The 25,015-nt window shown below is 41.2% G+C and overlaps 1 protein-coding gene across 6 annotated transcripts in view; it reads left to right on the top strand.

Annotated features, from left to right (window-relative positions):
• The window catches only part of ATP9B (ATPase phospholipid transporting 9B), a 230,711-nt gene that overhangs the window by 195,453 nt on the left and 10,243 nt on the right, over nt 1-25,015 (top strand). For 4 of the 6 annotated variants that reach the window (XM_078393510.1, XM_020781632.3, XM_020781630.3 and 1 more), the window contains exons 17-25: nt 358-450; nt 2,839-2,922; nt 13,401-13,571; nt 15,474-15,572; nt 18,397-18,486; nt 22,250-22,394; nt 23,151-23,215; nt 23,635-23,790; nt 23,950-24,014. In XM_078393510.1, the coding sequence (XP_078249636.1) occupies nt 358-450; nt 2,839-2,922; nt 13,401-13,571; nt 15,474-15,572; nt 18,397-18,486; nt 22,250-22,394; nt 23,151-23,215; nt 23,635-23,790; nt 23,950-24,014 (968 nt within the window). The remainder of the gene's footprint in view (nt 1-357; nt 451-2,838; nt 2,923-13,400; nt 13,572-15,473; nt 15,573-18,396; nt 18,487-22,249; nt 22,395-23,150; nt 23,216-23,634; nt 23,791-23,949; nt 24,015-25,015) is intronic. The other 2 variants (XM_078393511.1, XM_020781634.3) reach the window with 1 other exon arrangement.

Raw genomic sequence — 25,015 nt, 5'->3', positions numbered from 1 at the left:
CGAAAAAACCACAACAACCACAAGATATATAAAGTTAACTTTAATGTGACAGCCCTACAAACTACTTCCTAAATGGACTTTTTATGATATATGTGGGATTGTATCAATTTATGACTTCCAGGAGCTGCAGTTACTGTTGGATTCCCTTAAAATAGTTATCTGAGTAGGACATGTAGTATAACATCTATGATGAACTTGTTGCATTTTAGAATCTGGTGAATATTTAGAATATTTAGAATATTTTTGTAATCAAGTAAGTGACAATTGGAACAAAATATGTTTTAAAAAAGAAATACTCTGTGCACTACATTGTATGTGCAATGTGTGTGGATTGTTTTATTTATACATTTATTTCAGGATGAATCTACTGGTGAAATCACATTTTATATGAAAGGTGCAGACGTGGCAATGTCCTCCATTGTGCAGTATAATGACTGGCTAGAAGAAGAGGTAAGAAATCTTGCACTGTTATCTTTCCCCAGGTTTTAAAAAAATGTGAATGCTGTATTTTGGCATAAGAAATATAAAGCTGCAATATTCAGAAACAGAAGGAAGAATAGCAGTCTCTTCAGTCTAATAATGTCTGTCTACTCTGAAGAGAGAAATAATGAGCCAAAAGCATAATGCATTGAGAAGTGAAGCTTTAATGAGATTTCCAGAGTTACAGTATTGCCTGGATTTTATATAGTATTTAAAAAGAAAAGAAAGTTAACTGTCAGATTGCACAATACAGTGACTGATTTAAAAAAAAAGTTCTTAATGTGTTCAGTATATGTTCCAGATGCATAGTGAGATTCAAAGTCTTCTTCTTCTTCTTCTTCTTCTTCTTCTTCTTCTTCTTCTTCTTCTTCTTCTTCTTCTTCTTCTTCTTCTTCTTCTTCTTCTTCTTCTTCTCCTTCTCCTTCTTCTCCTTCTCCTTCTCCTGCTTCTGCTTCTCCTGCTTCTGCTTCTGCTTCTGCTTCTTCTTCATTACCCATGACATCCGTTTTGCTTCCAGAATTGTCTGTTTTGTGCTCCTTGCCAGTCCTGCAGATCTTTTAATGTAATCCATCTTTCTAGCTTGAGGCCTTCCTCTACTACTACTTCCAATCCAAGATTCCAATTGATTTATTTCTTTATCCTAGTCGGCCTTCTACTTGTCCACCCATCTTCATTTTAATGCTCCTGCTTGTTCTTTTGCATCTATTATTTTTCTCTTTTGTTAAATAACCTAGTTTCTTATTTTATATGTTAATCTAATATTTGGAATCTGTCTTTAAATTGCTCTTTGAGTTTTTGCAATCCTTTCCATTGTGAATTTGTTGAGAGTCTGTGCAGTGTAGGTCAGTACTGGCAACACACGTTCATAGTTAACTGATCTCAATTTTAGAGGATTTTTTTTTGTTTCTAAGGATTTTGTTTTGTTTATTAAAAGCTTGCAAAGCAAATCTTATTAATCTCTCCACTTCTGTTTCTCATTAGATTTCCTACAATGTATTACCTGACTCAAATATATATTCTATACAAATATATTTTTGTATATTTTCTATATGATAGCTGTCAATTATATATAACCTTCTTTTCCTTTTGATTAATTATTTTTGTTTTTAGTTTAACCTACATAGGGACACTCAGGTTCTTGGTGAGGAGACATAAGTGTTTTTCTTTTACACTGAATGTGTGCATAGCTAAAAATTATATTCAAATTAGTTTAGATTAAATACTAAATATTTTCACAAACTAAATGCATTACACTGTGCTGCTGTACCAGACACTGGCAATTGTCTTAATTTGACCTTACATATAGATGATATGGTAATGTGATGATCACGCAATGCATGTTCATGATGGTATTGGCAATATAAATCAATACTTGCTTCAGGCACTTTGATTTAATCAGGGGCATGAATAAATTAAACTCCTCTAAGACCTAATAAAGTGTCATAAAAATTACTTTTGGCGATAATGATGCACAATTAATTGTAAAATACTTGCTTAATTTATTTAGCGTTATGAGGTCAAATCAATAAGCATTTTGCACCGGACAGACAGCATCAAGCTTTTTAAAAGAATCATGGGCATTATAGTTGTGTATTTAATTCTGGTGTTTAATACAATAAAATAAGCTTATTACCTGTTCATATTTACATTGTAGTAGTAGATGAGTGTTAGTAACAGATATAAATTCCAGCCTGTAAAACTAATTTTAAAGCTAAATTCCAAAAGTGTTTTAAAGCAAGGAGAGGAGAATCTTTGGAAATTAAGTGACAAAATAGAAATCATAGAGAGAACAGCAGAATTTTGTTCTTTGATTTGAGATCTTCATTAAACTAAATAAGGGAATGATGGGATCAGAAGTCCCATGTACCTTACTTCTTTTTCTTCCCCACCCCCATAAATTTGTTCAGTATCTTTCTACATGCTTTTTAAGACAATCTCTCAGAAGATAGCTTAGAATAAAAATTTACAATACAATTGTGACTAGTAAAAGCAGCAGTAGGAGCAAGAAATGCTTGAAGGAATGTAAGACATCATAGAATCACTCAGAAATAAGAGAAGGAATCAAAGAGAATTTTCAGAGGATAGAATTCTACAAGTATGGGCCAGCACTGAAAAAAAAGGTTTGTTGCTCATTTTAACCTGACTGGTCTCAGGGGAAGAACAGTGGCCTTCCACGAGACATTAGCACACACACTGTAACTTTTGGCAGCAGCTATGGAGTTCCCTCTTACAGAATGTGCATGAACATTGATAATTAATTTGTGACCTCAGAATAAATGGAATTGACTTAATACACCAGCCGAGATATTCCTGCATGATTCATGGCTATTTTATGATTTATTGACTTTTTTGTTTTAGTGTGGTAACATGGCAAGAGAAGGACTGCGTACTCTGGTTGTTGCCAAGAAATCATTAACAGAAGAACAGTATCAAGATTTTGAGGTAAAAAAGCCAAAATTTGAAAGGCTAATAGTGTGAGCTTCCATGGCTCAAAATCGACTTCTTCAGAACAAAGGAATATAAATATATATCTGTTATATTTATCCGCATGATGGTGATAGTCAGGCCAGGTGAGGATACAGATAATAGACAAAATGACAATGGTTCATTAACACAGAAATCAAGTTAATTAGCAGATCTGAGCCAACTAAGAGTTGTTCATGGGGCAGAGCTCAGAATGTGTTAGTACTTACTCCATGTCTCACTCTGGATTTAACAGCAAGAAAGAGTCCATGAATTAAAATAATGCAAAAATATTTTAGAGGAATTTTTAAAATTTACAAAGTACTTCTGCAAGTTCGCTATGTATACCTTCCATTTAATGTAGATTAAAGGTGTTCTACTTTAGCTGACTTTGGCATTGACTCAGTCTTTGTGAGTTTTTTCAGAAAGCAGTCTTAAGTAAGCTTGACTGGACACTTTATGTGTAGGAGCCTTCTGCTATCCTGCCACTGTTTATTCTCTCGCTCTTCCCATATTTTCCTCGGGTATTGGGAAGAGAATCTGGAGCAAGGAGGGCAGGACCAGCAATGGATTTATCTTTAAATCATCGGGCCTTCGAACTACATTGGAAGCTCTTGAATGTGCCTGTAAGTGCTCCTGGCTCCTGGCGATCCTTGAAACTGTAGCAATGTAACAATCCCATATCCCTAAAGAGGCAAGGATCGCGATCAGGGAGTCCCTCTGGGTGCAAAACTACCACTTTTATTTCCTGAGGTATGTCCTTTAGGCCTCCAAAGTGCATAGTAAGCCCCATAGACAAGCCTGAACTTTAAAAGTAACCTTGATTGCTTCCAAAGCAATAAAACATAGGCTGTGTGTTTCCTTAGAATGCAGACCAGCCTTGTAAAGTAGGACAGTAAGACCTGTATTTACAATAGCCGCTATTAACTTTCTTTCATACACACTGGATTTAGTTATAGTCCTGCTATATCAAGAGACTAGTCCTTTGTTGGAGGTTTATATTTGTTGTATTAAGAAAATCAGATCCCAGAGTGCAAGCAAGATCTGAAAGCCTTAGGAATGGACCTCAACAGATGTGTAACTTTGACATTATTATTATTATTATTATTATTATTATTATTATTATTATTATTATTATTATTATTATTATTATTATTATTATTATTATTATTATTATTATTATTATTATTATTATTATTATTATTATTTTTATTTTTATTTTTATTTTTATTTTTATTTTTATTTTTATTTTTATTTTTATTTTTATTTTTATTTATTTATTTATTTATTTATTTATTTATATCCCGCCTATCTGGACTATAAGTCCACTCTAGGCGGCTTCCAGCATATAATAAGAATAAAATACAATTAAAAAACATGTGCAAAAACATAAATAATAATTACAATCACAGCAGATAAAAAGGAATATAAGGAAAATTAGAAAAGGGATCAGGAATTGATTGGAGGGAAGGCCTGGATGTATAACCATGTTTTTAATTGAGTTTTAAAAACACCCAGCATAGGGGCCGCGCGAATCTCTGGAGGAAGATTGTTCCAGAGGCGAGGAGCCACTGCCGAGAAGGCCCGGTTTCGTGTCTTCTCCTTCCGGGCCTCTCTCGGCGTCAGGCTCCTCAGCCTCACCTCCAGACTCGCGCGGGTGATCCGGGTAGACCTAGGTGGGAGCAGGCGTTCCGCCAAGTATCGAGGGCCTAAACCGTTTAGGGCCTTATAAGTAAGCATTAGAACTTTGAAGTCGATGCGGAAACGGATGGGCAGCCAATGCAATGCGGCCAGCGTTGGAGAAATGTGTTGGTATTTTCTCACTCCGGTAAGGAGTCTGGCCGCAGCATTCTGCACCACCTGAAGTTTCCGCATCAGCCTCAAAGGCAGCCCCACGTAGAGCACATTACAGTGGTCTAATCTTGAGATTACGAGCGCATGCACCAAGGTAGTGAGCGCCCCCGTGTCGAGATAGGGCCGCAGCCGGGCAATCCGCCAAAGATGGAAAAAGGCGGTACGGACTACCGACGCCACCTGTGTTTCCATGGTGAGCGTCGGGTCCAGATGTATGCCCAAACTGCAGACCCCACTCTTCGCGGCCAGAGTTGCCCCCCCAAATGTGAGAGAGTCCCCCAAGCCGCTAACCACGGGGCCACCCACCCTCAGAACTTCCGTCTTGTCCGGGTTCAGCCTCAGCCCATTCTCCTGCATCCATCCCAGTACGGCCTCCAGGCAGCGCTGAAGGGACAGGACGGCATCACCTGTATCAGGTGAAAAGGAGATGTAGAGCTGGGTGTCTTCAGCATATTGGTGACACGAAGCCCCACATCCCCGGATGACCCCACCCAGCAGCCTCATATAGATGTTAAACAGCATTGGGGAGATGATTGACCCCTGTGGAACCCCACAATTGAGACTCCACAGGGCCGTGACACTCTCCCCAAGCTGGACTCTCTGGGGACGGTCCTCCAAGAAGGAACGGAGCCAGGCAAGAGCCGAGCCACCAATTCCCAACTCGGAGAGCCTCCCCAGGAGGATACCGTGGTCGATGGTATCAAAGGCCGGTGAGATGTCGAGGAGGACCAACAGAGACACTTTCCCCCTGTCGGCCTCCCTCAACAGGTCATCATACAGGGCGACCAATGCCGTCTCTGTACCGTGGCGCGGCCTGAAGCCCGACTGGAATGGATCCAAGGCATCTGTTTCATCCAAGTATGCCTGAAGCTGGTCGGCCACCACCCTCTCCACCACTTTGCTCATGAAAGAAACATTGGCGACGGGCCTATAATTGCCAATTTTGTCCGCCGCCAAACTAGGTTTCTTTCTTATGGGCCTAATGAGTGTCTCCTTGAGGGCAGAGGGAAACCTGCCCTCAAGGAAAGACCCATTTATTATTGCAGTGGCCCATTCAGTTGTTATCGGCCTGGCTGCTTTGATTAGCCAGGCCGGGCAAGGGTCCAAGGAGGAGGAGGTGGCACGACAGCGATCAAGCACCTTGGCCACAGTATCAGGGATGACAGGCTGAAAGGAGTCAAAGGTCACCAGGCAAGACGGAGCGCTGGACATCTCTGCTCGACTCACTGTATTCAAAAACGGAGAGAGGTCCCAGCGGATGGCCTCCACTTTAGCTTTAAAAAAGGCTGCAAACTGGTCAGGCGAAAAACTAGGGGGAGGCCTATCACCCGAACCAGTTCCGGATAGGTTGCGCACTATACGGAACAGCTCTGCCTGCTGATTTGATGCTTCGCTTATCCGGTTAGCGAAGAATGATCGACATGCAGCCTTTACCTTAGTTAGGTAAAGGTTAGTTGCGACCCTGACAGCTATCCAATTAAAATCCGTCGGGTTCTTCCTCCACCTACGCTCTAGCCTTCTCCTGTATCGCTTCATCGCTCGAAGCTCCTGGTTGAACCAGGGCGCCGGGCGAGTTCGGCGGCGGAGAGGGCGCTTAGGCGCGATCATGTCTACGGCCCTGGCGGCAGCAGTGGACCAGCTGTCAACCAGAGCCTCGACAGGGGCGCTGGCCAGGTCAGCCGTAACCCCTCTCATAGCATCCTGGAATCCGGCCGGATCCAGTAGCTTTCGAGGGCGGACCATAAAAATAGGTCCCTGCTCCCTGCAAGGGGGAAGTGCCACTGAGAGGTTACATTTTATTAGGTGGTGATCTGACCATGACAAGGGGACCGACACGAGGTCAGTCACCATCAGATCACTCTCGTTCCATGTAATGGTAAAAACCAGGTCTAACGTATGGCCACCCATGTGGGTGGGGCCGATAACATATTGGGACATGTTCAAGGAAGCCATGGTTTCCAAGAACTCAAGAGCTGGCCCAGTGGTCTCTGCCCCCGCGTGCACATTGAAGTCACCCAAGACCAAAAGCCTCGGAGACCCCAACAATGCTGCGGAGACAAAGTCGGCCAGCTCCGGTAGGGAAATGGCTGGATCACAGGGAGCGCGGTAACCCAGCAAAATCCCAATACCATCCCTGGCCCCAATCGACACGTGGAGTGCCTCTAGGCCTGGCTTTACCACCGAGGAGCGCCTAGTAACCTCTAAGATGGATTTGTAAACAATGGGTACTCCCCCTCCCCGCCCCTCCAGTCTACCCTGGTGCTGGACAGCATAACCGGGCGGGCAGATGAGAGCCAGGGGAGGGGCACCCTCCCCACTAATCCACGTCTCGGTTATGCATGCCAGGTCTGCATCCTCCTCCAGGATAAGATCATAGATCAACTGGGGTTTATTGGATACAGACCTGGCATTCAGCAGCACCAGATTTAGAGTGGAAGGCTGACTGAGCTGGCCACCTCGATACTGAGGGTTGGTCACAGTCTCAGAACAATGAACAGCAGCCAAACATCTGTTCACCGTTCTTCTGACACGGGTAGGGACTGTGCCAACGCCACATCTCCCTCTACCTGTAATCACCGGAATGTTCCTGGGCCCCTCGCCAGGCGGACAAGCCTTCCACTCCATTTCCAAGGGGGGGAGAGGGAAAGAGAGAGGGAAAAAGGCAAAAAGAAAGAGAAAAAATAAAAATAAAAAATAAAAACAAAACCCTAAATTAATAGAACACACAAACTTAAGCACAAAATTGCTAAATTGCAAATACAATATTATTAAAAGAAAAATAATCCGAAATTATAAGACCCTAGTGTATAAAATCAGATAATTTAACAATCCATGTGCTTAAATCCCACATATAGTCCTTGTCTTTCCTCCTCCTCCTCCTCCTCCTCCACGTAACCTTATCCTTTCAGATATTGCAAGTTCCGATGTTATTTTTCCTGTTGTTAAAGTAGATGTTAATGGTGTTGGTAACAAAGGTACTGGAGCGCAGGTGTTATTCGTGGAGCAAGCCGCAAAGATCTTAAGCATCAGCATAAAGGGAAGCGGAATCCAGGGTGTAGATGGTTCAGACCCAGGCCTTTCCCACCCCCAGGGAAGAGGCAAGGCGACTCTGTAATTAGTCCAAAGGCAGGAGGCTGCGCAAACCGGTCTTAAGGAAGGTCCCGTCCCTTGGAGATCTAACATGGCGACCAGCCAGCCAGGGACCAGAACAAACAGTTCTCGCTCCCTCACACACACAAAAAGCTTCACCCCACAGTCGTACGCACTAGGTTGCAGGAAAATAAAAGTTTTTCGCCACAGCCATTCACAAACAGACCGCCAACCTCCGCTGCAAACTTCGATCTTACACATACTGACTGGGCTAGCTTTGGGGGGAGGGAAGCTAATCTCTAGCCTCCAGGTCCTTTCCTCCAGCGGACTCCTCCACACGGCTGGGTCCTAGGGGGGAGGGGGTGCAAGCGTCCAACCTCTATGTCCTTTCTCCAGCGGTCTCTGATGGTCTCCTCCAGAGTCAAGTTGAGACCCGCTGAGTCACCGGGTGGATTTCCGCCCCCTCCGATGTCCCGGGCACACACTAGCCTCCTCCAAGCAAACAAAGCAGGGCTTCCAGCTTCCGAGCTCCCGGACTTCCAAGAAAGAGCCAGCCGCGACTCCGCGGTTCCGCGTTTCGAGCGCGCAGCGGCTTCGCTACCGGGTCCTGCTCGGCACTGCCTAGCCTCGCGCAGCGCTTCAGCTCACCTCCAGCAATCCAGGCACGGGGAAATGGAAGAGGAAAAGGAGGAGAGAGGAGGGAAGACGAGAGAAAAAAGGGGGGGAAAGAAAGAAAGAAGGGGAAAGGCAGCAAGAGGCGAACCGGGGCGGCGGAGAAAAATGCTAGCCGCACGGCACCGGCGCCATCTTGAACATTCAGCCTGGAGGCAGGTGGTGTATCATGGCCTCTCCCATTTTGAAGAGGCACTTGTCCAGCAGGCCGAGGCAAAGAGGCAGTCCCAAAACCAGCAAAATCAGGGTCTGGACAGGTGACAGATTGTATTTGTCTTCAGTGTGGAAGGGATTGTCACTCTCAAATTGGCCTTCTCAGCCACACTAGACGCTGTTCCAAGTCCTCCATACAGAGCATATTACCATAGTCTCTCGAGACCGAAGGATGCCTACCCTAAGAAAATGAAGTAGATTCATTAGATTATAGTTGTAGCTTTAAAGCTTAAGCATTAGACATTTTCAGACAGTTACAATGGCTAAATAAACTTAGTAGTATACTTTATTACCATCAGAGACCAGTAAAACCAAATCAATATAAAATAGATACATATATATAAAAAATAAACTTAGAACTTGTAATTAAAATAAAAACAACTAAGTCTAGGTAATCATCTTGGCTAGAGGCTGAGCTATTTCCCCCTCCTTCTTCTTGAAAAGAAAAACGAACCTCTGTGTCTCACATTCCACAGCATTCATGGACCAACCTTTCACATACATCTCATTTTACATCTCTTTAGGACCACCTTCTTCATTACACTTTCAAGCTGTCAACCAATTAATTCCAAGTAGGCGTAATTCAGAACACTCCGATTACCACCCAAAATTCTCACGACCCAGCTCCAGATGTCTTATCTGCTTAATTTAGTGGTCTGTTGTTTTGTCTTCTTTTCCTGGATGGTCCAACCTTGTGAATTAGGCAAACAGCTCTGCACAACAAGCTCCTGAAAAACATATCTTTTAAATTCATCTTACACAGAACGTAACAGCCTCCATTTTTGTATGACTACAATTCCCAGTTTCCTTCCATTTCCTTACACACAAGATCCCTTTTGGATCAGAACAAAAAGCTGTCTGAGCCAGCAGTTTGTTCCACAGTAGTCAACCAGACATCAAATTGTCTGAATCAGAAAGAATTGAAAATTATCCTTCCCATGGTTCTCAATGGCAGTAGATGTCTCGCAACTTCAGTCTTCCCTGCTGTGAGGGCCCTCCTACACCATAAAGGAATCAGCATCATAACTTGAAAAGAAATTAACATTGAGAAGCTCTTAGGTTACAAGGAACTTGGCAGGATCTTACTGAGGAACAGCTGCTAAGAACAGGATTGAAAAATGCTAACATATATTTGGGGGGAATCGAAGGATATAATTTGTTCAAAAAGAACAGAAAGAATAGAAAGAGGTGGAGTTTCAGTATATGTAAAAAATATACATTCCTGCACAGAAATACAGGAGGAGGAGATTGGCTATCCCATTGACAGCATCTAAAGCAATGTAGTTGGGGCAAAAAAACAAAAGGAACATGGTGGCTGGAGTCTACTACTGGCCTCTCAGTCAAGGAGACAATGTAAATGAAACTTTTGAAAAACAAATTGCAGGCATTTCAAAGAGATATGATGTAGTAGTAATGGGAGATTTCAATTATCCTGATATCTGTTTTAAAATTCTGTGAAGTGTGGCTCTTTCAAGAAATTCCTGGCTTATGTAGCTGATAATTTTCTCCTACAGAAAGTGGAGAAACTAAAAGACTAGCTATCTTTTACTTCAGTGGTCCCCAACCATGGGCCTCCAAATATTCTTTGACCAAAAATCCCAGAAGCCTTCACCACCATCTCTGCTGGCCAGGATTTCTGGGAGTTGAAGTCCAAGAACATCTGGAGGCCCAAGGTTGGGGACCACTGCTTTACTTGATTCTAACCAGTAGAGATGATTTGGTGGACAAAGTGGCAATAAGGGGAACTCTGGGCAAGACAGACCATGTTCTAGTAGAATTCTTTATTTTAAAGAAAACCAAAGCAGAGTGTAGCCACACATATATGCTGGATTTTTAAAAAGCCAATTTTAAAAAACTCAGGACAATGATAAGTAATGTTCCATGGCAGGAGATCCTGACAAGAAGAGAAGTGGGAGTTTCTAAAACAGGAAATTCTAAATCTATAACAACAAACAATTCCAACAAGAAAAAAGGGTGGGGGACAGCAAAAAAGGCCAGTGTGACTTCACAAAAAGCTCAGAGAGGAGCTGAAAAGAAATAAACAAATAAGATACATATAGGAAGTGGAAAGAAGGCTATAAGGAAGAGTATAGACAAATAGCAAGGAATTGCAGGGATCGCATTAGAAGGGCAAAAGCTGAGAATGAGCTGAGGGTAGCTAGAGACACTAAAAGCAACAGAAAATTCTTGAGGTATATGCATAGCAAAACACAAAAAAGAAAGAAACAGTGGGTCATCTACTCAATGGAGATGGAAAAATGATAACAGAAGACAAAGAAAAGGCAGAAGTGCTCAATTCCTATTTCAGCTCAGTCTTTTCACAAAGGACAGACTATGAGCCACCAGACAATTGTGACTTGCAGATGGAGGGGACAAGATTGCAGCTGGAGATTAATAAACAGATATTCAAGGACTACTCACTACCTTGAACAAATTCAGATCTCCAGGGCCAGATGAACTGCATCCAAGAGGATTGAAGGAGCTGGGTGAAGAGCTCTCAGAACCACTATCCATTATTATTATTATTTTTTAAACCATGGGGAATGGGTAAGGTGCAAGATGATTGGAGGAGGGCTAATGTTGCCCCTATTTTCAAAAAGGGCAGAAAGGAGGCACTTGGGAACTTTATACCAGTCAGCCTGACATCATTCCCAGGGAAAATTCTGGAACAGATTCTTAAGCGATCACTATGCAAGCCTTAAAAAACTATGTGGTAATAACTAGAAGCCAACACGGATTTGTCAAGAACAAGTCCTGCCAGACTAATCTAGCCTCATTTTTTGATTGGGTAACCTGATAGAGGGAATGCTGTAGACATCGTAAAGCCTGACTTCAGCAAAGCTTTTCACAAAGTCCCCCATGATATACTCATTAGCAAGCTAACTAGGTGTGGGCTGGGCAGAACAACTGTCAGGTGGATATACAGTTGGCTACAGAATCGTACTCAGAGAGTGATGATTCATGGCTCCTTCTCCAACTGGGAGGAGGTAACAAATGGGGTACCTCAAGGCCTAGTCCTGGGCCCAGTAGTCTTCAACATTTTCAGTAATGACGTGGATCAGGAGATGCTAATCAAATGTGCAAATAACACAAAATTGGGTAGAATAACTAATACTGTGGAAGACAGAAACACAATTCAAAATGATCTGGATATGCTTGACCACTGGGCTGAAAACAACAGAATGAAATTTAACAGGGATAAGTGCAAAGTACTGCATCTAGGAAAATGAAACCAAGCACACAGCTACAAGATGGAGGATACCTGGCTTAGCAGTACTACAAGCAAGAAGGAGATCACAAGGTGAATATGAGCCAACAGCATGATGTGGCTACAAAAAAGGCAAATGCTATTTTAGGCTGCATTAACAGAAGTATGGTCTCCAAATCCCATGAGGTACTAGTTCCCCTCTCTTCGGCACTGGTTGGGCCTCATCTTGAGTATTGTGTCCAATTCTGGACACACACTTCAAGAAGGATGCTCACAAATTGGGGCAAGTTCAGAGGACGGCAACAAGGATGATCGGGGGTGGGGGCTGGAAACCAAGCCCTCTGAGGAAAGACTGAAAGAACTGGGCATGTTTGGCCTTGAGAAAAGAAGACTGAGGAGATATAGGATAGCACTTTTCAAATACTTGAAAGGCTGTCATTCAGAGGAAAGGCACAACCTGTTCTTGATCATTCCAGAGTGCAGGACATGCAACAATGGGCTCAAGTAACAGGAAGCCAGATTTTGACTGAATATTAGGAAAAACTTCCTAACTGTTAGAGAGCAGTAAGATAGCAGAATCAATTACCTTGAGAGGTATTGAGTGCTCCAACACTGGAGGCATGCAGGAGAAACTTAGACAACCACCTGGCAGATATCCTTGATTTGTATTCCTCTTTTGTCTCTCCTCTGAGGATTTAGTACTATGTTTTGACTTCAAGATGGCCCTTCAGATTTAGAAGATTGAATTTTTTAAGGTGTCTGTGAGAGCAAAAAGAAATGTGAGCATGTCTTTCTCTTTCTTATGAAAAGATGGAGATGGAGTTATGCATTATCTCCTCTGGCCATTTGCAGGTCCACATGAGAGGTACAGATGTGTCAGTTAATGATTATCTTTTTTTAAAGAGCCTTACTGAGGTGAAAAAATTAGCAGAAATCAAACTGAAGTATTATATGGATGTTTCCATAACTTTTAACTCCAAGGCGAGATCTGCAGTTCAGAAGAAAGAAACAGAGCAAAGCAGGAGACTAGGGATCACCAGAAAGTTGCTTGCAGAAACTCATGTGTTTAATCAATAAATGCAGGGCCTTGAGGGGTCATAGCAGAGGCTTTTTCTGTGCCTGTTTCTAAAACAGAAATACTGCTTCCGGACAGACACCCTGTCTTTTTCCAAAAGTGCAGAATGTAGGAGTAAATTACATAGCTTTCAAGTAGTAAGCTTGAAATTTGCAGCCATAACTTGTTCGGGTTACATTTATTTGCCTTGCATTTTCTGTTACCAGTATTATAGTATTTTCTCAGCAATAACCATAGATACATTTTAGGTAAAGTCTAAAACAAGCTCATGGGCTTCCAGCTTTTACGTTTTGCCAAATCTTTTTCTTAATGTTTATGGCTTTGGTTTTGTCCTGTTGCAAACAGAGTCGCTATAACCAAGCAAAACTAAGTATACATGACAGAACCCTCAAAGTGGCTGCAGTGGTGGAGAGCTTGGAAAGAGAAATGGAACTACTGTGCCTCACTGGAGTGGAAGACCAACTACAGGCCGATGTTAGGCCGACCCTGGAGATGCTGCGAAATGCTGGAATAAAGGTGCTAAATTCTTTTCTCTTTAATTAAATATGTTATCAATTTATTTCCATAAGAAAGTAGCAATCCAATCTATTATACGAAAAGTTAAAAAGGCGGAGAGCATTTGGATACTGCAGAAAAGTCAGCAGAATTTAAAGAGAAAAATAAAACATGGTCACAACCATGTTGCCACATTTTGAATACAGTAGCATTAGATTATTTTTGCCTTGTGAATATGTGCAGAAATGCATATCACTGTACGTTTTCCAGCCCCACATAGATACATTGCCTGCTGAGTGTTGCTGTGTCAGATGTTCTGTGTACATGACACAGCAGGTACCACAAAAAGAAATACCCACTGCTTTTATGATAGCCATAGGAAGTTATAGCAAGAGAGATGATAAAATTTAGTCATGTTTCAGGACTTGACAGTTCCAGAATGTTGGATCTCAGCACAAACTGCATCACAATATTTGCATGTTTAAAAGTGCACTAAAGCAGTTTGATTTATTATGTTGGTTGAGATTAAAATGGTACAGAAGTGCCGTTGTATTATGCACTTACTGCCACACTCATCTTAATGTGGTCAATTAAAAGCTTCTGCATTTGAAAAAAAAAACCTAATAATAGTCTGGCTGCTCACTTTAAGAGGTAGGTTAAAAGATTATATTGGAACCTGCTTTTTAAATTTGATCCATTTCTACGTTACTCTTTCAGAGCTTCTTGCAGAGAGATGGGTAGGAAATCCTCACCAAAGCAGGGCTATGCTTTTACAGTGTCTCCTGCAATTCTTTGCAATTTGTCATCTGGACTATTTCCATGAAGCAAAGGAAACAGCCCGTATGATTTTAACAAGTGTGGCTTGATTGAGATATTCTGAACCAGATGTTTTTTGATTCCATCAGCCACTAGCAAAACAGCGGGAGATGGTGGGAGTAGCAATTCACCAACAAATGCTCTGTATATCTCCTCTGAACAAATTCTGAGGCCGTTTTGGGCTTGGTGGATCTTTTGTTGTTTTTACTGGAACTTCCAAGATCCAGCCGAACCTACTGGAAAAGGTAGTCATACAGAGGAGGGGCAGAATCTGTTCTCAGTCATCCCAGAGTGCAAGACATATAATAATGGGCTGAAGCTACAGGAAGCTAGATTTAGGCCGAATATTGGGAAAAACCTCTTGACTGTTAAGAGAAGTATGACAATAGAGCCAATTACCTCAGAAGGTGGTGAGCACTCCAATGCTGGAGGGATTCAAAAGAAAATTGGATATTGTGTGTCAGATTTGATTTGATTTGGATTCAGTGGCATTATAGGTCCCATCCAACTCAATTATTCTATGATTCTGTGAAAAGGCATACCCTCAGAATGAAAGAATTGTGACTCTTAAGTAGTAATCACTATCCAACCATATAAAAATCCACTTGTGGTTGCCCTAGGCTTTATTTATTTCATCAGTTCCTTCAGCAGTGGGATGAGGTACTTTGCCGCTGCTCACAACTAAATTAACTCGTGAATTCAACCCATGACTCTTGGAATGGTTAGCAGAGAACACTTCACTCTTAGAAAAGAAATTGGTTTGTCTGTGAGCCGCCCAGAGTGGCCATTGGTCAGATGGGTGGTATAAAAATCAATCAATCAATCTGAACAGAGGAATAGGTAAAATGCTAACCTGAAATCGCTCCTTTCAAGCTAAACCTCTCTTGTGTCCACATAAAGCTGAAGGGCCTAGACTCTGCCCCTTCACCTAAGCTACAGCTTGGGCTTCCACATTTTTATCTACAGATGCAAAGCCAGGTTGCTTTGATAGCTACTGAACTGGATAGTATGGACATAAGTTTCAGGAATATACATTTTGAGGGTTTGGGGGGGGGTGAATTCAATAGATAAGTAATCAAAAAATAATAACTAAAATTATCTTCTTAGATATGGATGCTAACAGGAGATAAATTGGAGACTGCCACTTGTATTGCAAAAAGCTCTCATTTAGTATCCAGAGCACAAGATATTCATATTTTTAGACCTGTAAGTATAGCTACTTGTACTTACTATTTCTCATCAACCATAGCAGTGCCTACTATGGTTTCATTTGTTAGTGATGTTGTTTTACTAGTCCACTCCCTATATACGGTAAAGGAATGAATTCCATTCTGTTATTAATGAAATACCATATAGATTTTCTAAATTGCCCTTATTAGATTTATTTTTGTACACTTTATGATAGCTGTCATCTTTTGTATATGCATGGCTCTGTACATGGATTTTACCTCCACAGATCATATAAATGGGAGCTTAATATGCAGAAAAATCTACTCCAGCTGAATTCATTTGTGAGGACAGCTCAAATATATTAAAACAAGTTTCCCCTCCAACTATATAACTTTTTTGAAAATAGGCTAGCTAATGGATGTTATCCTAGTTTAAACTATATGGTATGTGAGAGATCTGTTCATCAATCTCCCAGGTTTTTTCTTTTCTTCTAAGGTCCTGGAAACCCCAAATTAGATTTAGAGCCATGGTGCTATGGAAAGAAACTTTAACCTTTTGTTCCATGCCATTTTCCTGACATAAGTCCTCCATTGGCACATGTGCCTACATACTTCCCCTGAGGAAAAACATGTTCACATATTTTTCCTAACACGATTATTTAGATCTAGAAAATGGGGTGCAGAAATTTATTTAATGCCCCTGCATTGTGAAATACAAGACTAATTTGCTCTCAGGGTACCCACAGCTGATTTTTTAAGAACACTTAGAACCACTCACTGCATCTCTTGCATCTTATCTAGTTTGCACCTAAATATGTTTAGTATTAAAAATGACAACAGTGTCTTGTTCTGTTGGCAAACCATACCAACCTAGTATTTAAGGAATATAAAATAGCCCTTAAATTCAGCTATCATTCTTAACTTTCTTGGCATGCAAAAGGTTTGAAGATATTACTCAGTTGTTCTACACATTTATGTAGATGTGTCTCCAAATACTTCTATGTCTAATGTGAGGAAACTGTTGAATTACGCAAGTGCTAATAAACGAACAAATGAGTCCAAATACTTCCAAGGCAAACTCCCAGATGTTAGGCCCTGCAGCTATGCTTTGCCACTAAAAAATAGATTTCGCCTCCAGTGATTTAAAAAAAAAATAATACTGTTTGAATAACCTGATGTGTATATGTAATTTAATTGTGTTAGCAATTCTGAATTTTCTGGTCTTGGAACAGGCAAATATTATTTCATTTGCATTCTAAATGAGCCTTTCACTGTCCTAGAATAATTACTTGAATATAATCTACATGTAAATATAATTTCTTCTGAAAGATCAGAACACTGAACTAGGCTCTGCAGACTCCAGTTTGCTCTTAAATTATTAATGATTATAACAGAATTTTAAATCAATTATTATTAATTTATTAAAAACTTAAAAAAATAATTTTTCCCAATAAAAATTATTTTATTTAGTTTAATTTTTTCTCTCCTCCCAATTATGATATACACTAACAGCAGGTTAACCCTGAAGGCTTTTCATGTTGGAACAGGTAATTTGTTAGTAAATTTGATAGAATGGCAGCTGAGAATGATAGCTAATTCCAAAGAAATATTCACATAAAATCTTTCAGAGTCTTTGCAATATTTTAAATGATCCATGTTCCTCAAAGTATGTCCCACTGATTATTCTCAAATAAATGGCCATTGAATTGCAGTCCTAGTTTTTCATCTAACTCAGTCCCTGATCTCTAATGACAATGTGTGCAATCCAGTCGTGTTTCAGCTCAATCACATAGAGTGCACACATTGAGGAAGACTAAATGAAGATACTGCAAGGATGCACAAGCCCCCTGCATTCTCTGCTCCATGTGCTCTTTGGATATTTCGTTTTGTGCTCCTATTGGATAGTATTCTGAGATAAACAGAGCTCTTTTGATCCAAACAGGATTCATAAATATGAATGAACTACACATGCAGTTAAGCCATTAAAAGCTTTGAAGTAGATATGAAACATTATTTCACAGGGTTTTTTATTGTATCTGCTTACTTGACTACAGAAGCATTTAGAATTGCTGAGGTTGGATAGCTTCTATATGTTAGGTGTAATATTCCTAATTTTAGTTTCAAAATGGCTGGTTCTCCCATAACAATAATCATTGGTTTAGAGTTTAAAAAATGAGCTTCAGCAAGCCTTGTGTTTAAACATAGACACTGTATGAAAGCTACCACATCACCTTCAGCATTTCGTCCCTCACATCCCTTTAGAGAGCCATGACACAGAACCATCATCTATTTCCTTACATTACATCACCATAATGTAAGGAAAACTTACATAGTGGTGATTACATTATCACCATAATGTAAGTTTTCCCCTTCTGGGCACGGGCCCAGTTCAGAATACCATTAAACCAAGTTTAATCATTAGAATAATAAACCTTCATTTGTGAACTTTCTCCTTTCCTGTCTCTCTCCTTTTTTGTATTATGATTGAACCAGACAGTGTTTTCAGAGAAAAGTTCAAAATATGTTTATAGGACTGTGTCATGCGCCCGAGTACTTCAAAGGAAAAGGATGCAAAGAATGTGGTGTATAGGATACAGATATTGAGGCCACTGGAGAAAACTGAAGCCTCTCAGCATGCCTTCAGCATTACAACTTGTACCCTGTCTGAATGACTTTGCAGTGAGAGTATTTGTTGCAAGAGTGGAGTCTGTCAACTTTTGTTGCAGATAACAAAATCTCTGTAAGAGTGCTGGGGGAAAAAAGTTGGAGGAATTCTGTTATAATAAAAGGGAGCTGTGTAGCTGTATAAACATATTTAACAGTTCCACCTTGAACTTTTGAGTGTTTACTTTTTAATTAAGGTAACCAGTCGTGGAGAGGCTCATCTGGAGCTAAATGCCTTCAGGAGGAAACACGACTGTGCTTTGGTAATCTCTGGAGACTCTCTGGAGGTAAGGCCCTGGCTTTTGTCAGCTGACAGCACTGTTAATGTAATATCTAGAAATAAAATACACTTCTCAGCAGAAACAGAAAAAAAAAGGACTGCAGCAACACGTATGGGTGAAACAAATCTAAAGTTTGTTTTACATCATATCACACCTAATACTTTGAGTCTAAACCAAATTGAGGAGCAGATACACAGAATTTCTTCTTTCAAGTATTTCTGTCTCTGCCCCCCCCCCCCAAAGCCTGCTTGTCTTCTCTCTGTACTGAAGATGAGATGAGATTTTATCAAGCGGCTGCAGTGGTTTCTTAGGCCTTCTGGAACAAGAGGGAGTTTCTCTGAATTTTGTTCTATATTTTTTGATAAATGTTATTTAGAATTTTCCTATGTACTACCACAAGAGTCCTAAAAGAAATTTTGACATAAACTTCAAAAATCCCATAGTTTTCCTCATGCCAAGCTGCATAGAGGTCAGGGATATGTTGCCAGATTATGTAGTGCACTTGAAAGGTTGAGGAGGTGGTGCAGGTCACTATGGATGAGTTTTAATTGTTGATACCTGAGGAGATGGACAGGGTGCTTGGATCTGTCCTTTCTACCACCACTCCACTCGACTCCTGCCCATCTTGGCTAATTGGAAGATCTGCCAGGGGGGTTCGCACCTGGGTCCAGGAGGCTGTGAATGCCTCTTTGAGAGAGGGAGTGGTCCCTACCGCCTTGAAAGAGGTGGTAATTCAGCCACTCCTTTAAAAGCCTAACCTGGACCCAAGGCTGGTGGTTAACTGCCAACCACTGGCGAACCTCCCTTATTTGGGCAAAGTGTTGGAGTGGGTTGTGGCTGGGCAGCTCCAGGCGCTGCTGGATGAAATGGATTTTCTGAATCCGTTTCAATTGGGATTCAGGCTGGGTTTTGGTATGGAGACTGCCTTGGTCACCCTCTACGATGACCTTTGCCGGGAGAGAGACAGGGGGAGTGTGACCCTGTTGATACTCCTGGACCTCTCAGTGGTTTTCAACACCATTGACCATGGTGTCCTGGATACGCTGGCTAGGTTGGAGTTGGGGGCACCGCTTTACGGTGGTTCCGCTCCTTCCTGGCTGACCCGGTCCAGAGGGTGGTGCTGGGGGACAGTTGCTCTGTCCCATGGCGTTCATGTCATGGGGCTCCTCAGGGCTCGATACTGTCCCCCATGCTGTTTAACATCTACATGAAACCGCTGGGAGAGGTCATCAGGAGGTTTGGGCTGAGGAGTCAGCAATATGCTGACGATATTCAGCTCTACCTCTCATTTTACACCAATCCAGGTGAGGCAGTTTCTGTGCTGAACTCGTGTCTGGACCTGATAATGGACTAGATGAGGGTTAATAAATTGAAACTCAATCCAGACAAGACGGAAGTGCTGTTAGTGGGCACTTCACCAAACAGGCTGGAGGCCCATTTCCCCGCCCTTAATGGGGTTACACTCCCCCTAAGGGACAGGGCCCACAGCTTGGGGGTGCTCCTGGACTCCAGTCTAACACTGGAAGCCCAGGTGGACTCGGTGTCCAGAAGCACTTTCCTTCAGCTGTGGAAATTATACCAGCTACAGACGGCAAGAGGAGAAGGGGACGACAGAGGATGAGATGGCTGGACAGTGTCATTGAAGCAACCAAGATGAATTTGACACAACTACGGGAAGCAGTGGAAGATAGGAGGGCCTGGCGTGCTCTGGTCCATGGGGTCACGAAGAGTCGGACATGACTAAACAATGACGATGACAGCATTACCTGAATGAGAGGAGTCTCATGACAGTTACACACACACTGGTAACATCTTGCATAGATTACTGCAATACACTCTACGTGGGACTGCCTTTGAAGATAGTCCAGTGACTGTAACTGGTCCAGAATCGAGCTGCACAGCTGGTGAGTGGTGGGGCCACTAGGGAACATATCAAGCCGATTCTGTTTAAATTACACTGGCTACCAGTTGCTGCCCGGGCCCAATTCAAAGTGCTTGTTTTGACATATAAAGCCCTAAATGGCTTGGGCCCTGGATACCTGAAGGACCGCCTCCTTCCATATGAACCTACCCAGCCGTTAACATCTAGCCAGGGGGCCCTTTTGAAAGAGCCGTCCCTCAAGGAGGTAAAAGGGATGGCTTGTAGACAAAGGGCCTTTTTGGTAGCTGCCCCCAGACTATGGAATGCCCTCCTGACTGAGATTCATCTGGCGCCAATGCTGATGACATTTCGGTGCCAGGTCAAAACCTTCCTGTTCCAGAAGGCTTTTAATTGAAATAATATCAACTGTGGGTCCTGATGGCAATTTTTAGAGTATATATTTTAATTGCATTTTAATTGTTTTGTCTTTTTCTTGTATTTTAAATGTTGTAAGCCGCCCAGAGAGCTTTGGGTAGTGTGGGTGGCATATAAGATAGATAGATAGATAGATAGATAGATAGATAGATAGATAGATAGATAGATAGATAGATAGATAGATAGATAGATAGATAGATAGATAGATAGATAGATAGATAGATAGATAGATAGATACATACATACATACATACATACATACATACATACATACATACATACATACATACATACATACATACAGTGGTGCCTCGCATAACGAGCGCACCATTTAATGACGAATCCAAATAGCGATCTCTTTTTTTTTGCGATCGCTAATGCGATCGCATTGCGACGTTTTGAATGGGAAAACATCGCATTGCGATGACCGGTAAGCGTTTCGCTTACCGATCTTCGCATTGCGATGTTTTTAGAACAGCTGATCGGCGGTTCCAAAATGGCTGCCGGGTGCCCAAAATGGCCACCGCAAGCATTTTTGCGCGGTTTCCTTGCTTACTGAGGGTGCAAAAATGGCGGCGCTATGGAGGATCTTCGCTGAATGGTGAGTATTCGCCCCATAGGAGTATTCGCCCCATAAACTTCGTTTAATGCGTTCCTATGGGGTTTTTAGTTCTGGATAGCGACGATTCCGGATAGCGACGATTAATCCGGAACGGATTAACGTCGCTATGCGGGGCACCACTGTATGTACGTATGTACATGCATACATACATACATACATACATACATACATACATACATACATACATACATACATACATACATACATACATACATACATACATACATACATACATACATACCATGCTGCCCACTGTGCTGTCTCACCACAAAGAGCTACTGTTGCAATAACATGTAAGACTTTCTACACATTACACATTTCAATAATACTGCATTAAATTCTGGCTACATTTAGATAATCTTATTTATGTTACCTATACAAAATAATAAGGTGAGATAATTGTATGTAATGTCACTGAAACACACATTTGGTTGTTAGGCTAGAGAAGAAAAACATGCAAAAAACTTGAATGATTGAGGATTGAGTAACACATGACTTACATTCACCTGTAATCTGCTAATTCAAATGTTGTTGTGCTCAAATGATTTACTAACTTTTATTCAAGGATTTTCTTCTTTCTCAGGGCAACCTCCATTCAGGTCATACACCAATCTACTGCTTGTTTTTCACCATGGTGATATCTAGTGATGTAGACTTCTTTTTCAAAGTCACTCCTTCAGAAGCTAAAATCTGCTTTCTTTTACATGTGCTTGCTGCTTCTTTAGCATAGTCTGTGGTACACACTCTCGTGGAAGAGTTGAAAAGTGATGCAACTTCCAACTGTATGGAGTTCTGCTGGACTTCTGAATGCTGAACTTCTAATCTGAACTTGAATGTATTTCTTGTTGTAGGTCTGTTTGAAGTACTATGAGCATGAATTTGTAGAACTGGCTTGCCAGTGTCCAGCTGTAGTATGCTGCCGATGTTCTCCCACTCAAAAAGCCCACATTGTAAAATTGTTGCAGCATCACACAGGAAAACGTACATGTGCGATAGGCAAGTATCAGCTCTGGTTTCATTCCTGTTAGCAAACTAACGATATACTGGTCATTCCTACTGGCAGATTACTGAGGTGAGAGGTCAGTCACAATCATTGCAAATAAATTCAGAGTAGAAACAGAGAATAAATGGAAGCAACACTTTTTAACTTCATTTTCCCTCAAGATTTTTACAGAAACAATAACAATTACAACTCAGAGAATATTAGTTGATATTTGGATCTTCCCAATACATTCCTTATCCCTCGATAATGAGCAAGTCCTCTGTGCCACATGGGCTGCCCAAATAAGAGATAAAAATATGAGATTTCCCTGATGGTTTTTGTGATACTTCCCAGTTTTTCTAACTCAGACTTAAATGAGCTTTAGCATTAAAAATAACTCTGACTGTAGTTCAGCAGAGTGTGGAGACATTCCCAGGAAAACATAACTATACTATCTCTTGACTATCTAATACCATTCTGTACACACTTGGTGCTGTTTTCAAACATATGTAAACAGTTCTTTTGCAGCCATTAATAAAAGGAGCACTTCATAAATTTCCAGAATCGTCTTGTACTCGTAAGAGACCAAAAATGAGGTAGTTAAACTGACCTGAAATGATCTACTTTTTGTTTTTCTGAAACAGTAAAACAAATTTTAACAGAAGTGTTAATTCATTTCCTTTGTTAAACTAATTATAAATAAATTTAAATTGGTCAAAACCTGCCAGGTCAATCTAAAGCATCACTGGATATTTAACTTTTTTTTTCAGGTGATGGAGGAAATGATGTTAGCATGATCCAAGCAGCAGACTGTGGAATTGGAATTGAAGGAAAGGTAAGATGTTTGTAGGCTAGATTAAATGTGCGTTTAACAGCACCGTGGGGAACCCATGAATGTCAGGCAGTGGGAGAGCAGAGTTTTGTTCATGCAACAGAACTTTGCCTTCCACTCCTCCACTACAGCCCCAATGTTTTCCCTATCCCTCAAGACTTGGTAGAGAAGGACTATGGGGCCAATCACTTGAATCCACTGATGGAAACTATTCCATCATGGAGAGGCACTAACCGGACTGATTGGTATAATGAATGCATAAATATATAATACCTGTCTGCCTTATTTGTGGTATGTTATAATAGAAGAACTGTATGTTAGATAAATTAATTTTCCGTTTTAAAATGCATATACTGTATATATATAATGAATACTTTATATACAGTTGATAGTTTCAATTCGTTGTTTTATTGTTCATTTAGGAGGGAAAGCAAGCTTCCTTAGCTGCTGATTTTTCCATCACACAATTTAAACACATGGGCAGACTGCTGATGGTACATGGCCGAAACAGTTACAAAAGATCAGCAGCACTTGGTCAGTTTGTCATGCACAGAGGCCTTATTATTTCAACTATGCAGGTATTACATTTGTTTTCTTTACCTCGTAAATATTTTGAGCTTGTTTTGTTCTAGCTGTAACTAGTTAAATGCTAGCTTGTGTTCCAATGTTCAAATTACTTCTGTAAACCTATGTTATCTATGATAATCATAATATAATTGGCTTTGTTCTTTCTCTAGGCTGTATTTTCTTCAGTGTTCTATTTTGCATCTGTTCCTCTGTACCAGGGTTTCTTAATGGTAGGGTAAGTAAAAAAATACTGTTCTTCAAACACTTAATTTCTTGTGGTGTTTTGTTGCTACTGCTTTTGTTGCTTGCTTATGTTTTTGCTTTACAGACCATCTTTGTAATACTCCTCACGAAGTCAGGTTAATGAGCTGGACAGCGACATCCACTAGGTGGCCACTAGAATAATTTCCCCTGATTTTAGGTAGAAATTGATGAAATGTAAACCACTGGCAGCTGCTTCATAAAGAGAAAAAAAATTTAAAAGTAATGTATAGTGTCTAGTTTTATCACGTCTCCACACAAAACTAGTGTCTAGTTTTATCACATCTCCACACATCTCCACACACATGTTAGACACATGTTAGATACTTCCGTTTTAGTTGTTTTCTTTCTTCTTTGTGTACACAATGTAAATAAGGTCCCATCATGAACAGGATGGAGGAGTGCTTCCTCTTTTGGTTCCGCTGGACTTCCCACAGCACTATTCATGGTATTCTTCTGAGACCTTCAGTTGATATGTAGCTCAGGGACACCATTTTGTGTTGGTTCCAGTCCAGTTGGTTCAATGTTCTCAGAAGGCGGTGTTGCAAGGCTGCTTGATGGCTTCAGGGCTAGTAGCTTCTGTGCTCAGGACTGTCCTCTCTGAGTTTCCACATCTATATGAAGCTGTTGCAGGAGGTCATTTGGGTTCTTGAGTCAGGTCTCACCACTGTGATAGCGATATCCAGTCCCAGCTTCCTTTTTTGAACTGATGCCATAGAAGCTGTGAACATCTTGAATTGTTTGAACAAACCAAAATTTAGTTTAAGACAAGAAATAGGTCCTGCTGGTCAGCACAAAAGCTACATGGGATTGGGATTACTACCTATTCTGCATAGGATTGCACTCCTCTGAAAGACCAGATTCACATTTTGGAGGTGCTCTTCGAGCTAGCTTTGATATTGGAAGACTGCGTAACTACTATGATAGGGAGTACTGGCTAGTGTTCCAGATGTGCTTCTTCCTAGGGAAGGTGCA

Source organism: Pogona vitticeps, chromosome 4, assembly GCF_051106095.1.
Source record: "Pogona vitticeps strain Pit_001003342236 chromosome 4, PviZW2.1, whole genome shotgun sequence".
Taxonomy (NCBI): domain Eukaryota; kingdom Metazoa; phylum Chordata; class Lepidosauria; order Squamata; family Agamidae; genus Pogona; species Pogona vitticeps.
This window is presented reverse-complemented; position numbering and strand designations above follow the sequence as displayed.